General features: G+C 48.5%; 1 protein-coding gene across 1 annotated transcript in view; it reads left to right on the forward strand.

Moving 5' to 3' along the window:
• PAPSS2 (3'-phosphoadenosine 5'-phosphosulfate synthase 2) overlaps window positions 1–14,220 on the forward strand; it is a 43,389-nt gene that overhangs the window by 18,826 nt on the left and 10,343 nt on the right. The window contains 6 exon segments of the mRNA XM_075759038.1: window positions 10,317–10,421; window positions 12,637–12,659; window positions 12,661–12,702; window positions 12,704–12,874; window positions 13,597–13,735; window positions 13,999–14,117. Coding sequence (XP_075615153.1) covers window positions 10,317–10,421; window positions 12,637–12,659; window positions 12,661–12,702; window positions 12,704–12,874; window positions 13,597–13,735; window positions 13,999–14,117 — 599 coding nt within the window.

Here is a 14,220-nt window from a genome sequence, read left to right on the forward strand (position 1 = left end):
CTGATGGGAAGGTCGTTTGTTTGTGTTGCCAGCAGGCGTGGGAAGAGGGAACCCCCCCCCCCTTGTTTTAGAGGAGGTGACTGGTGCTGCAGGGGGTTGTTGCATGCTGGCCTCTGCCAGGGACCCCGGGCATGATGCTGGGCGAGTCGCCTCAACCGTGGCTGGGGCAGCTCATTGCATCTGCCCCGTCTTTGCAAAGGTGATCTGAGACCACGGGGATGGATGTGAGGAGTGTCAAGCTCTTGGAGGTGCAGCCTGAGGTCCAGGGGAGCTGCTCATCAAACGTGTCAGTTTTATAAAGCCTAAATATTGCAGGAGCTCAAGTCTTCATCTGTTGTTTGCCTCACTCTCTGCTACTCTTCTGTGGCTGTAAAATTGGGGATGAGGCCACCCTCAGAGAGATGCTGGGAGTTTGCATGAACTTTTGAGGGTCCAGGTAACAATAACCCCCCGAAAAATGTGTAACTGTCCTTCAGCCAGTCATTGAGTAGCATGTAATGACTAAGACCTGTGCCTACACCTGGTTTAGGGAGGGGTGAGGGAAATGCTGAATAGCCGCTTGTTCGAGAAGAGCACAACGTTCTTGGTGCTGACTTAGGCAAGGGTCTAGCTAACCCTGTATGTGCTCACATAATTAAAAGCTTGTATGGGCAGGAAACCTTCATCCCGGAGTCTCCGATCTTGAGTCCTCAACTGGGACTTGGCTCACGCAGCTTGTTGTGCAGACGTCGTGGTTTAACCCGGCAGGCAGCTAAAACAACCACACAGCTGTTTGCTCGCTCCTGCCCCTCAGCGGGATGGGGGAGAGAATTGAAAAGGAAAAAAAAAAAAAAGGTAGAACTCGTGGGTTGAGATAAAGACAGTTTAATAGGACAGAAAAGGAAGAGGAGGATGATAATGATGATAGTAAAAAAAAATAAAATACAAAATAGGTGATGCACAGCACAATTTCTCACTACCCAAAGCTGATGCTCAGCTAGTTCCTGAGCCATGCCGCCTCCTGGCCAACCCCCAGTTATACACGGAGCGTGACGTCATATGGTAGGGAATATCCCTTTGGCCAGTTTGGGTCAGCTGTCCTGGCTGCTCGGCTAGTGTAAAATATTAGTGCGTTATAAAATATTACCAACTTATTCTCATCATAAACGCAGCACTGCCCCAGCTGCCAGAAAGAAAATTAATTCTATCCCTGCCGAAAGCAGGACAGTAGGGTGGCACGTTCCATGGTATGATGATGAAAGCATCCCTGCCTGCAGCCAACAGAAATATGGAGGGGACTGAGGAGGTTCTGAGTGAGGGGGGGATTTGTTTGGCCCCATCTGTAGTTTCCGGCAGCAGCCGAGAGTGGGGGCCAGGGAAGAGTTTTTGGTTGGGATGCCACAGTGCACTGTCCCAGCTCCCATTGATTTACTTGAGGTGGCAGAGGCTGTGCCTTTCTTCCCGATAGTCCTTGATGAACTTTCCTTCCATGAATTCATCTTAATGATTTTTTCCAGCTGAGTGAACTTTTGGCCTGCCCAGCGGAGTTCCCCTGTTTAACCATGTCCTGTGTGGTGGTTCTGGCCGAGTTTCCCCGCAGTCCTTCCTGCTGCTGCTTTTGCACCTTGCAAACCTTAAAAAAATCGCTGAGGTGGAGAGAGACCTCCTGTCGCCTGCTGGTGACCACTGACCATTGCAAAGACAAGCGCGTGGGGTTCAGGATGCCACGTTCAAGGCTACGTGTCCATCCTGGACACCGAACGAGGCGGGGAGAGGCCGCGATACCGAGCCCCCGCCAGCCTGGGCTTGTGTCCAGCTTTATTCTTTCAGCAGGCTGCCGCGGTGTCCTATAGAGAAGTGACACGAGGTTTAGTTCATTGACAGAAATACATATATTTTGAAACGTGGTGCAACTGCTTGAAATGCAGATCCTCTGTAGCTCCCGCTGCTTATGAAATCACTAGAGCTTCTCAAAAGGGACGGGATTTCTTTCCTGAGAGGGATATGATGGGCATGTTAAAAAGAGGTATCTTGCCCCAGTTTCGTTTAGACCTGTGATGGGCTCGGTTCAACCTGTGCTAGCTTGGAGAGTGGGAGACTCTGCTTTCTCTCTTAGCAGAAGATGGAGCTGGTGTCCCACGTGCCTGCTCATAGCCACGGTTAGATGTTGGCCTCCAAGTCTGAAAACCTATTGCAAGTTGAGGTAATAAGGGCACAGAGCTGCTGAATGTGGCTTGCTGTGTTTTGTGGTAGAGCGGTGCCACCACACCAGTTCAGCTTTTAAATGACAGTCCTGGTTTGTTCAACTAATTTCTGGAACTCCATGGAATGGTTTTGATGAAACGGGATATCACTCTCCTGCCGTTCGCTGGAGGACCCTCTGGGTAAGCCAGCCCCACGTGGCATATCTGAGCAGCAGAGCTTGTGTTTTTGATTGTACCTTAAAATGAACAAAATTTAGCCCAGCTGACAATCTCCTGACGCTATACTGCAAGTTTTTCTTTGGATGGTATTTGGTGCATGAGTCCTGTCTGTCCGTCTTGCTTGTTCTAAAGGATAGATAGGGTGCCTGCCCTGCCACGGTAAGAGACGGGACATGTACAGTGGCTTATTTACCATAGAGAGCCACAACCCATTAATTAAATCCCAAAATCTCATGTTCAAGGAAAAAAAATGATTACATGTAAATACAATTCCTCCCTGGAATTTTTTTGATACTGAAGTTAACGGGTAGTCAAAATACGTACCCTTGTCCTCCTTTCCTCTTGTCCCTGAAATCTGAGGGACTGATACTCAGTTTACCGTTTCATAACCTGCTACTTTTCTCCAAAAGAAGATACAGAAGCGTGGCCGTGTGTACTGGGTAGTTTTTCCTGGTACGGGAGCGGTGGGAGGGGAGCTGCTCTGTTTCGGTGCAACGATTCTCACGCAGATGCCGTTGCACGGTGCACGGCGACTCAGCTGGCTGTCAGGCATGCCTCTGTGCACCACCGGGCACTGGATTTGGCAGCGGAGGTCACCAGGCTGCACCGTCTCTGTGTTTCTTAACTAGTCACCTACCTTCTGGTCATGTATTTCCCTTCTTTTTGGTTTTCTGGAGGTTAAGTGGAGGTGCTTGATCACTTTCTATGAGTGTTCAATCCCAAAACTTGACCTGTACTGCAGTGAGAACATCATCTATGTTCCCTCTTTTTCAAGATAACTGGTTTTTGCGTCGTCGGTGGTCCCACGGTCTTGGCACGAGCCAGAGCAGACCCCTGGCATCAAAGCAAAGCAGTTCTCCTTTTGCAGCGTCAAACCTATTGTTTGCAAAATGAGCATGAGCCAAACTACTGAAACGGGTTCATTTAGGGGAGGTAATTTAGCAGAACTGCTCTGAATACAAAAAGTAGGGCAACCGTGGAAGGATTTCATGTTTAAATTGTTATTTTTGTCAGCGGCTGACAACATGCTTTGTTTGTCAAATATTTGTTGCCCATGCAGCTGTCCCTTGTGATTTCTGGAACGAAGACGGGAAGACTCTTTTATTAACATCTGTCCTGGCCTTGCAAATTCATCCTGAAAATGTAGGATGACTCACTGGTTTTCCTGTGTTTAGTTACATCACCTAATTCCGAGATAAAGAAATGCCTGATCTGGGTGCCTTCAGAGAGGCAGATTTTAATGCCCGACCCGCTGGTTTGAAATCGCACAGTCTAGAAATCAGCGCCTGATTTGCAAGGTGACTGGAACTTGAGCCAGGTTTTGTTGGTGGGTTTGTTTTTTTTGGGTTTTTTTGCCAAGGTTGTATAAAACTTGATTGTGGCAACCAAAACATGCAAATTTATACCAATAGAAAAATATTTTAGCTGCGATCAAAGCTAAGGTCTTGCTAAGAGCTCAGAAATTCCTGTGGGTTAAGAAAAAACACTTCAGCTAACATCACCTTGAAAACCTTGTGTGTTAGCGGTGTTTGGCACCTCCAACCGTCTGTCTCCAAGCTGAAAGACTGCTTGTTTTGGGTAACCGGGATGTCTCCGCTGGTCTCCTTAAGGTCTTCTGTGTTACGTTCCTGGCAGGGGACAGGGTAGCGATGCCAAAAGGAACAAGCGTCAAAGGCGGAGGGTGCCAAGGAGCGAGTGAGGTCTGCTGTGGTTTATTCAGGATGCTGAATGAAGAAAGGGAGCCCAGTTCAGCATCCTGCCCGGTGCGAGGGAATGCTGGCAACTCCAGCCCCGCAACCTCTGCAGGGTGTTTGGCGACACATCGCTGTATTTCTCGGCTAAATCTAACAAAGAAAACACAAATGATTTCTGCTCACGTACGGGTGGTGAGAGAGGAGACGAGTCCCACGTGCAGGCAAGAGGAGGGACAACGGCACGGGAAGCAGGAGCGTGGGCGGTGCGGTAACGCGTCGGGTGCTTGAGAAGTCCCACTTCCCCATCGGGACCTGCGAGCCAGGCTCTGCGTCGTGATGGTGGGATCCTGGGGGGTGAAACGGGCAAAATTTCCAGGGTAACTCCCATCTTGGTGCGGTTTTTCCCTGGGAAAGAGCGGAACTGATTTTGAGGCATTTACCGCCTAAGCCCATTCAATGAATCAAACTCAAGTTTGGGAAACGTCTATAGTTTAGGGTTACAAGAGCTAAATCAGGACTTCAGAGGCTCCGAGGTTTCTCCATCGTTCTTCAATATGATCGTAATCAAATCTTTGCAAAACCCCCCTCTTCCCTCTCTTCCTCCTTTACTCTTGAGTATCATAGTTTTGCTTTTTTGCAGCAAATGAGTATTTTACAGAAGGTTCCCCCCCCTCCCCGTGTTGGTGATGGACACTTTATCTTCTCAATGACATCAGCTCGCCCATTTGCAAGAGCAGCCACGGGAATTGCCCTGGTAGAAGAAAATAACTTTTTAAGGAAAAGTCCCAGAAACTTAATTTTCATGCATCAGATTCAACTGATAGGACAGAAAACTTTAGTAAGACGGCAGGATTTGGGAGGGGATTTTAACAAATAAATTAGATCAGTCTCCGGAGGCTTAAGCAAGTGTTTGACTTCAAACTTGAAAGCTCGCTTCGTCATTTTATTGTTTTAAAAGTGTGATTTACCATTTGCCAATGTGATCAGCTGAAAACATTTCAAAAGCCTAACTTTTTTTTTTTTTTTTTTTTCCCCCCTCCTGGAGAGATGTCCAGGCTACAGTACCAAAATAGGTCGTGTATTAAATGCTTGACCGGAAAAATAAAATGAATCATATTCCTAATGATGTGCGGTAGCCCTATAAATAAAAATGCAGCTGGGGGAGTCCTGACCCTACCCTCGCTGTTGGGTCAGGGTTTCCTCGGGGCCGTGAGCGCTGCCAGCTGGATGCTAACCCTGTTCGTACGAGGCTGGCCCTTCTGCTAAGCGAGCCGGGGCTGTGACTAACGTGCCGTTAATAGCGTTTCTCCGCTGGCGTGGTTCTTGGGCTGATCTGTGCTGTGTTTTCAGGAGGGAGTCCCTCTCCGGAGCGGGATGTTGCTGCAGCCTGCCACGAGCTGTGGCTCTTGGACCACTTCCAGCGCCCTGTCTGTGCCAGCTACAGCACGCAGAGGTTCTCCCGCAGCGGCTGAAGGGAATTAAGGGCACGATAAGGACATTGTTTTAGACCTTATCGGCCTTCACGATGACCAGCACTGCTTTCTAAGGACAAATCTTTCCTCCTGCAGGATCGGAGAGCTCTGCCTTCTGTGGATGGCTGAGCGAGGGTTGGCCAGAGGATGTTGCATGTGCTTAGGGGATCTCTTGAATGTCCTGTCCTGCTCAGCTCCCGTCTCTCCTTCCTTTTTCCCACCCCTTGGCTGTGGCACGTGGCGCTCGCACTTGGTTCTTGCCCTGGTCCCATTCGTTATGCAGCCATGGAGATACTGGCTAAAGAAATGAGTAGGTGGGGGGCAGGAGGAGATGCTGCCTTGTGTCCTAAAGTCCAGAGTTTATACGTACTTGAATTTCTAGTGGAGGACGGCAAAATGTGATTCCTTGGGACAACCCTAAATGTTGTTCCTGTAGTGCATTTTCGATTAATCGTGCAGTGGTTCTGCTCCTAACAAATCTCAGCGATTGTTGGGAGAGGCCCCCCAGATACGGTGCATTTAGCTCTCAGGTGAGAGAAGATGCTCCCTGTAATACCTCTCCTGGGGTAGTCACACGCAACCTTTGATTTATGTGGGCAAGCACAACTGCTCCCTTTCAGGGCCAAATACCTCAGGAAGAGCTGAGTTTACTTTTTCAGACACCGAGACCTGAGAAGCAGTAGCTGTCACAGCAGAGGACGCCGGTGGTTCCTGATTTCCAGCAGGTCTGTGCTATGGTGGGCTCTCTTGTCTCAGAGGCCCCATCTCTTTATTCAGGAGGAGCGCCAGGGAGAAGCCTCCTGCCTCTGCCTGCAACCTGCTTTCACAAAGCAGAGGAGCATTGTGTCCCACCAGGGCAGTGGCCAAAAAACCATGTTCCTTTTGGAAGCCAGGCCTGGAGACGCTTGGCAGGTGGCTCAGTCAAGCCTGATCTTAAAGACACCTGAGAGCTGGGTGTCTCCCAATTTTTCAACCTCACGGAAAGGTTCCGTGAGAGGGAAGGTCAAATGCAGAGCCAGGATTTGGCTTCTTGGTCTGCTGCAGCCTTGGCAGAAACTTTGGAGCTATGTCTTTATTTTTCTCTCATTTCCTGGATGAGGTAAGCCAGGGTGGGCTGAGCACTGAGATCATGCAGACGTGGCCAAACAGCAGATTTTCAGGGAAGGGAGGGAGCGTGGCAGTGTCCTACTTAACCATCTGGCTGGCAGAGGCTGCACGGCTTTTCTTTGGAGATGCTGCCAGGTCATTTATTGCTTTGCTTGGAGCCTTGTTTGGGGCTGGATTATAGGTAAGAAGTTCCTCCCCCAAACCTCACTTCTTTGATCTAGACTATTGCAAGAAATGCTTACCGGTGTCCTTACGTTGTCCCCTCCGTGGGGCCCAATGTTCAGGCATGAGTGTGTTGTGATGATGATTGATTGGATTTTCTCTTTTAAATATCTTTGGTTGATGACGAGGTTAAAACTGTGAGACTAACATCAGTAGGACAGCCCCGCAGACCCCCTCCACCGCTTAGCTCTGCCTCCCAACGGGTCTCGCAATGTACGTTCTTTCTAGATGAAATCTCGCCCGGGGTTTGCTCTCGGGCCATCGATGCTTGTTTTTGGTGATGCCTTCGCTCCGTTTGATCGTGCTTCAGCTCTGGCTTCCCAAGCCGTTGTCCCAGCTGGTGGATGATCAGGTGGGAAGTTGGTGTTTCCTGCAGAACAGCCCATTCCCGGCCAAGCAAGCTGCCAGCCCGGCCATCCACCATGTGCTCGTGTTCCTCTCTGCCTTTTTTTTTTTTTTTACTTTTGGCATAGCTGGTGACAAGAATTCGAGTCGATGTGTGGCAGGCGGTTGCTCAGGGTTAGGAAGAGTTTGCCGGCAAGATTATTAACATAGCAGAAAAATCAGAGGGGTTTGGTACGCTCCAGAGCTCCCGGCAGGTAGGAGAGTTCCGACAGTGTTGCTGAATTGCAAAAATGCCCTCAGAGATGCTTTCCCAAGCTTCAAAAGATGCTAGCGTGCAAAACAAAAGCTCTGAGACTCACGCACAGTGCAGATTTATGGCACAGCAACGTGTACTTTGAACATAACAATCCCATTACGTCAGCGACGTAGGAATGTGTTAGTTCCTGTATCTTCCTGAGGCACGGATGTTATCGTAGTTCATCTCCTGCGGGACGGATCCAGCAGATCAACATTTTGCAAAAACAAGCGTGCGGCGGTTGGAGTTCCTACTGATGTAGATGGCATGAAAGAGATTGAAAGCGCGCAGGTTCGTTTCTCTCCACGCAGAAATATCAGCCTTGTCTGTTGTGGTTTGCAAACAAATTGCAAAATACCAACTTATGGTTTTTTGGAGTGCTGCGCTTGAGGAGCGTGTAATCACCGGGCAGGCGTTACAGGGGAGGTTTTGCTGCAGGGCCGAGCGGCAGCAAGTTGTCAGGAAGGTGAGTTTGGGCACTCGTGCTTTGCTGGGGGTCCGTGGCCAGGCGACGCGTAATTTCAGAGCAGTGCCAGAGCTCAACCAGGAGTAAACAGAGTAACACGCCCGTGCGTCTTGGGAGAAGGGATTATTTTTGGCTGTTGGATCTTCTGCGTGTGCTCGTTTAGTCTCGCTGCCGAAGCCTGAACCCCTGGGGACGGTGAAAACGAAGCCATGGTGGTGCTGTCTCACCTTTGCGAGCTCAGAATGTTCAAACAGGCTTTTGACAACCCCCTGCAAAAACCAAAAACAAACCACAAAACCCAAATCTTGAGCTACTTTTCTGAGTCACCAGGGTATGTTGGGCTCACTCGCTTTTTCAGGTGAGGTCTAGAGAGGTTTTGGTTTTTTGTTTTGGCCGTGGGTACCTGGGCTCTGCGTTTCAAACAGCATCTCGTCCATCCCCTACGCTCCAACCCCCAAATAATTGATTATATCTCTTGAAACAACTGCGGAAGGGGGGAAGCAATGTCAGGGACCTGCTCTAGTGACTGCGGCGATGGAAACGGGAAGCGAGAGTCCTGGAGCGAGAAGATGGGTCGCTGGAGGTGGTTGAGACAACAGCCCCGAAAACCTTTTTAGCCCGGGACTTCCCGTCCAGTCGTATGGTGGTGGCACAGGGTGGGAATCGCTCACCTTGGGCCAGCTCTGGAGCAATTGCTTCTCCCTCCCAGTGCAATCCCACAACCCTGGTTCCGACGTTGAGGCTTGCTGAGAGTTAACCTTGGAGACCGTTTTTTTGGATGCAGCTATTCTTCCCAGTACGTTAAAAATGTTCTGGAGTGGGGTGGCATTTCATTGTACCCACAAGCAATTGCAGATGGCAAATTTGCAGGCGTAAAGAGGCTAATTTTGGGAGCCTTTTGCGAAAATTGAATGGAAAATGGGCATGAAATTCTCAGTATAGTTGTAAATTGCTGTGATGGGAAATTGGTCTCTGCTGGGATGCCGGCCTCTCTGAAAATAATAAAGCAGGTTGGGAGAGGAGGGTATTTTTTCCTCTTCTGTTACGGAGTAATTTTCACCCAAATTTCTGGGCAGGCAGACCTCTCTTGCATAAAAATACCAAGTCTCCAAAGAGTGCTTATGCCTTTGCTGAGTCATGTTAAAGTGTTACTGGCCCAGCAAGCGGAGGGGAAAAAAAATCAGGCTATTTTGCTAACACATTTAAAAACACATTTAAAAGTGACCTTTTACTTTATTGTCTCTCCCATTCTTTTTTCCTCGTCAAAATTTTTTTCTTGGACAAATGAAAGATAACTTCCCTGCTGTGACTTCAGACATGGAAATATTTATATAGCGAGATGTAAATCATGGGAGAGCCCAGACCTGCTCTTGTACTGATAATATGAAACAGATAAACCTACAGTCGTGCAGAATCTGGCTGTGGAGAAAATATTTATATCCTCTCTCCCTCTTGAGAGTTTTCCTTTGGCTGCCTCAGTTGGAAACGTAATCATCGCAATTAATAAGGTCTCGTAGATATTTTATGCGCAAAAAGTCTTTGTTGAAGTTGCGTTGCCGGAGCTGCAGGGCACAGACAGGCTCCTTTAGTCTGCGTCCCAGCAGAGAGGTTGGGGCTCCTCTGCCCGTGGCAGGTCGAAGTTAGGAAGCACCAAAATTCAGGCCTCCGGCTCAGCATCGTGCCGGTCCCCGGTTTGCGCCAGGAAGCGCGGGCGTACGCGTTAGGTGTTGTTTTCCCTGCCTCCCATCCCACCGTCTTCCCCGGCTGGGTCCCGGTCTCGCTCAGCTCGGCCCTGCTGTGTCGCTGTTTCTTGCCCCAGCTGCAATTATTAGCACGGCAAGTAAATTAGCACCTTAAGTAGCTTTTGTTTCGCAAGCGTAGTTAAAATAATAGACGAGTCTGCCTGTATTCTAAAATGCCAAAGAGGCGGGGAGCATGCTGCCTGTATCTGCGTGGACTCCGTGTCCTCCCCTGCCTGCCTGCCTGCCTGCCTGCGGGTGTACCGCTCACCTGCCAGCGCTCCAGCACCACAGCGAGTCACCTTCTGCCGCTGCCAGCAGCCGCGGACGCGAAGGCATTGCCACCAGAAGCATCCTGAGCAGAGGCAAATACTGTCTTAAAAAAAAAAAAAAAAAAAAGCCTGCGCTGTTCAGACAGAAATCCATCTTACAAAGTAGGAAATTGCCGAAGTTTGCTGCAATGGCTCATGCATTTGCATTTCTCTCCCTTATGTTAGTCCCAGCTGAGATTTTCCTTTGTACGGAGAGCACCGAGGTAACAAAAGTGTTTTGGTTTTTTTTTTGTTTTCATCAGGGATCAACCAATGTGGTTTACCAAGCCATCATGTCAGCAGGAGTAAGAGAGGACAAGTCGTCGGTACCAGGGGTGGATTTCGAGGCTGCACGGTTTGGCTAACAGGTATTTTCGTCTGGGTGTGAAAGCGCGGCTTCACGCGTGGAACCCACTTGCATACATGAGTATGGCTCGGAGGTGAGGATTTGGGATCCGCGGGAAACATCAGCGTTCCTTCTGAACTGGGAATTGCAAAACATTTACACGTGGGAAGCACCGACATGTGGTGCTGGCGCAGCAAGATACTCTCCCTGGCACCTGCTGCCCATAACTAATGTTTTTATGAATTCCTCAGTCGTTATCGCGCTCCTTTGAACACGTCAGAAGCCCTAAGGGTCGCACTTGTTGTTCCCAAGTGCGTGACTGAGAAAGCCTCGGCTCGAATCCAGCCGGTCCTTGGCAGTGAAACGCGCCCAGGGTTGTCCCAAACAGCATGCGGATGTTTTGATTCTGGGTCGGTGGGAAGTTTATGGGGACACCTATGTTTACTGCATTAAAAGTGACCTCACGAGCGGCACAACAAGGCAGTCGTCTGAAGAATAAATACTGCCAGACAGTGAGTCGCACTGGAAGCGATTTCTTGCACAGCCACAGCAGGTTTCTTACGTTATTTCTCATTTCGTACACCTTCCGACGTGTTGCCCTTCTCTTCTGCTTTGAAAGATCAACTCATTGTTTGGGGATTAAGGGCTGCTAGAAATGACAATTGCATTTCTTTTGCTCCACTAATGTTTACACAACTCTATCTTTTTGCTGCTTGTCCAGTTGTTTCTTTACTTGTTAAATATTTGGATTTTCTTTGGCTGCCGGAAGATGTTGAAAGATGTACTTGGAAGGGTTTGTAAAGCCATTCTGATTTGCCTTCCTATCAGCTTATGTGCTAGATGTTGGATTAAAACACATTTCTGTTTTGTTCTCCTCTTTGATTTCGAAAAGAAGGCCTAATCTGCTTTAATATCATTTCTGAAGCCAAAAATCCCATCCAAGGCAATTTCAATTTCCTTCTTTTTTCGAATATCACTCAAAAATCTTGTGTCTGAAAGATTCGAGCTTCTCTGGCTGATGATTATTCTTTGAAATAGACGGTGGTCTCCTAACTTTCCATCAATTTAGTTTTAAGAGACTATATGGAAGGCCATTTCATTGCATGGACTATATGGATTCAATGGAAGGGCATTTGAATGCCCTGCGTTGCCAGCTCAGGAGAGCTATCAGTTAGTCTGTTGTACTACAAAAACCGAAGGCACAGCCAGCAGGATTCACCTCTGCCCAGCCAGGTTTCCTCTCCAGCACAAACACGGCTGTTCTGCATCAGACCAAAAGTCCGCTTCGCCCAGGGTCTTGTCTCCACGGGTGGTCAGTAGTAGGTGTCACGCAAAGGGTTTCAGAACAGGTGAGCAGATGATGCTATCTCCCTAGGAGATTCTCCAAGGCTAAGTGTTTCCTGAGACAGGTGTGGTGTTTGGAGGTGTTATCTCCCCTAAGTCAAGGTCCTCTTCCATCTCAAGGAGTTTTCAACACATAGATCCCTACCCAAGGGAAGGGAGGAGTTTGGTGCTCCTGGTGCGCTTGCCGCTTTCTGACTCAGCCAGTAGCAGGTGCTTTTTGTGCAAGTGGATGGAGCTGGGATGGGAAGCAGCCACCTCGGTTTGGATTGTTGTCTTCCTGGCTGGCGCCTCCAGGAGACACGGGCAGCTGAAGATGTGCTTCTTGTCTACGCGACCATCCTGCTCCTGCTCGCGCAGATCTGTGGGTGCTGCTCCTGCAGAAGGAGGTGTCTGTGGATGCAGAGGGGCAATTGCTGCTGCTGGAGCCTGTCCCACCCCGCAAGGTTGCAGCGAGGTTCAGTCCTGGGATTCAGTCTGGGAGAGCAGTTGGCTGTTCATAGGGGAAACAGGAGGAGGAGGAGGAAGATGCTGAGAGACTTGCAGGCAACAGCGTCCTTTCAAGCTTCCCCTACTTACTGGTACCTATTCGTCTCACCATGGCTCAGCAAGAGGTACTTTTGCAACACTGCTGGGTTGAACCCCGCCAGATGTTGGGATATAGCAGCTTTTCTCACGGCATTAATGCCGCCCTTTCAATAAGAAGGGTTGGCCAGGGCTCTGTGGTGGTAACTGCGTGCTAAAAAGATGAATCCAACTTCCCTGTCTCGTTCCTTCCTTAAAGCAACTTCAGGCAGAAGGAGTTCCGTTGCCAGTGTCCCAGGAGGTATTGCGTTACGCTCTCATTTTCACTCTTTTGACCCCAAACCTGAACCTCGCTTTTCTGTCTCCACCAGGCCTTTCTGGAGCTGGCAAGACAAACCATCGGCTTTGCTCTGGAAGAGTACTTGGTCTCTCATGGCAATCCCCTGCTATTCCCTGGATGGCGATAATGTTCGGCATGGCTTGAATAAAAACCTGGGTTTCTCGGCTGGGGACCGCGAGGAAAACATCCGCCGCATCGCAGAGGTGGCCAGGCTGTTCGCCGACGCTGGGCTTGTCTGCATAACTAGTTTCATTTCTCCTTTCGCAAAGGTAAACTCACCGCGTATTCTGCTCTTTTCTGGGCAGCCTTGATCTCATGATTGTTCTTAGGGAAGAGAGATTTACATAGAGGACTTCCTATATATGCCATCAGACGCTCCTTTTAACTTCTTCTCTGTTCTTCTGTAAAACACCACCGATCCACAGAACTGCATGTGATCAGTACAGATTTCTAGAGGGCAGTTTGACGTGACCTCTTTGAATACGTTCAGTGTTACAAATTGATTAAAAGCTAAGAGAAGTTGAAAATCTTCCTACAGAGGCTCCTAATATTAAAGAGACATAGAAGCAATAGCCTGTCATAGTGCTATCACTGCTCTGTTTGAAGAAGTATTGATTGTGGTTTTATGCTTCCTGAGAATACCAAGTAGCTGCTGTTATCAAGCTGATGCGAGCAGTTCCTTCTTTTGACACAGGGCAGATAATTATTCACACTCTGAAGTTCTGCTGTCCTGCTTAATGAAGAGATCTTCTTGATGTTTCAGATGGAAAAAGCTGAAAACAGATCAAAGTTGTAGATTTTGGGGTTTTTTAAAGTATCTTTAAAGAGGGGGGGGGAAGGAAGATTAAAAACCCTTATTAGAATTCATGTAAATTTAATAAATCTATACCAGAGACAAATGTGTCGAATTCCAGGACATGTCATGTAGGCGTTGTCCCAGGTGCTTGCTGCAATTCAGACACACGTGATTTTCCTGTCTTTCTTCTAACAGGATCGTCAAAATGCACGGAAAATTCATGAGGCAGCTGGACTTCCTTTCTTTGAGATCTTTGTAGATGCTCCTCTAAATATTTGTGAAAGCAGAGATGTGAAGGGCCTGTACAAAAAGGCAAGAGCTGGAGAGATCAAAGGTATGGAAGAGCGAGCTCTTATTTTGCCTTTTGCTTTCCGAAGCGTTGGATAGCGTGTCGTTGTGGCTCTGCACATAGAGGTGGGTTACTAAAGACTCCTCATAGTGCACAGGAGTATCCTGTTTCCCTAATTTTTCTGTCACAAGTGTCATTTGTAGTACCTGGAATGGTTGAAGGCTTGCTTGGTGTTTGTACAGCGTTGTTTGCTCTAGGGTACCGAGTATTACGTTATTTAAATTTAGTTTGGGTTTAATTGTCTGTAGGATTCACGGGGATTGACTCAGAGTATGAGAAGCCCGAATCTCCTGAACTAGTGTTGAAAACGAATGTTGCGTCGGTGTCTGAATGTATTCAGCAGGTTGTGGAGCTCCTCCAAACACAAGTAGGTCATTTTTATGCCACCGCTGCCGGCAGCTTGTAAATCTGCTTTCGGATACGGACTTTTTGGTGTGCCTATGAAAACCAGCATGTTACTTACAATTGCT

This window comes from Balearica regulorum, chromosome 7, assembly GCF_011004875.1.
Source record: "Balearica regulorum gibbericeps isolate bBalReg1 chromosome 7, bBalReg1.pri, whole genome shotgun sequence".
Lineage (NCBI taxonomy): Eukaryota > Metazoa > Chordata > Aves > Gruiformes > Gruidae > Balearica > Balearica regulorum.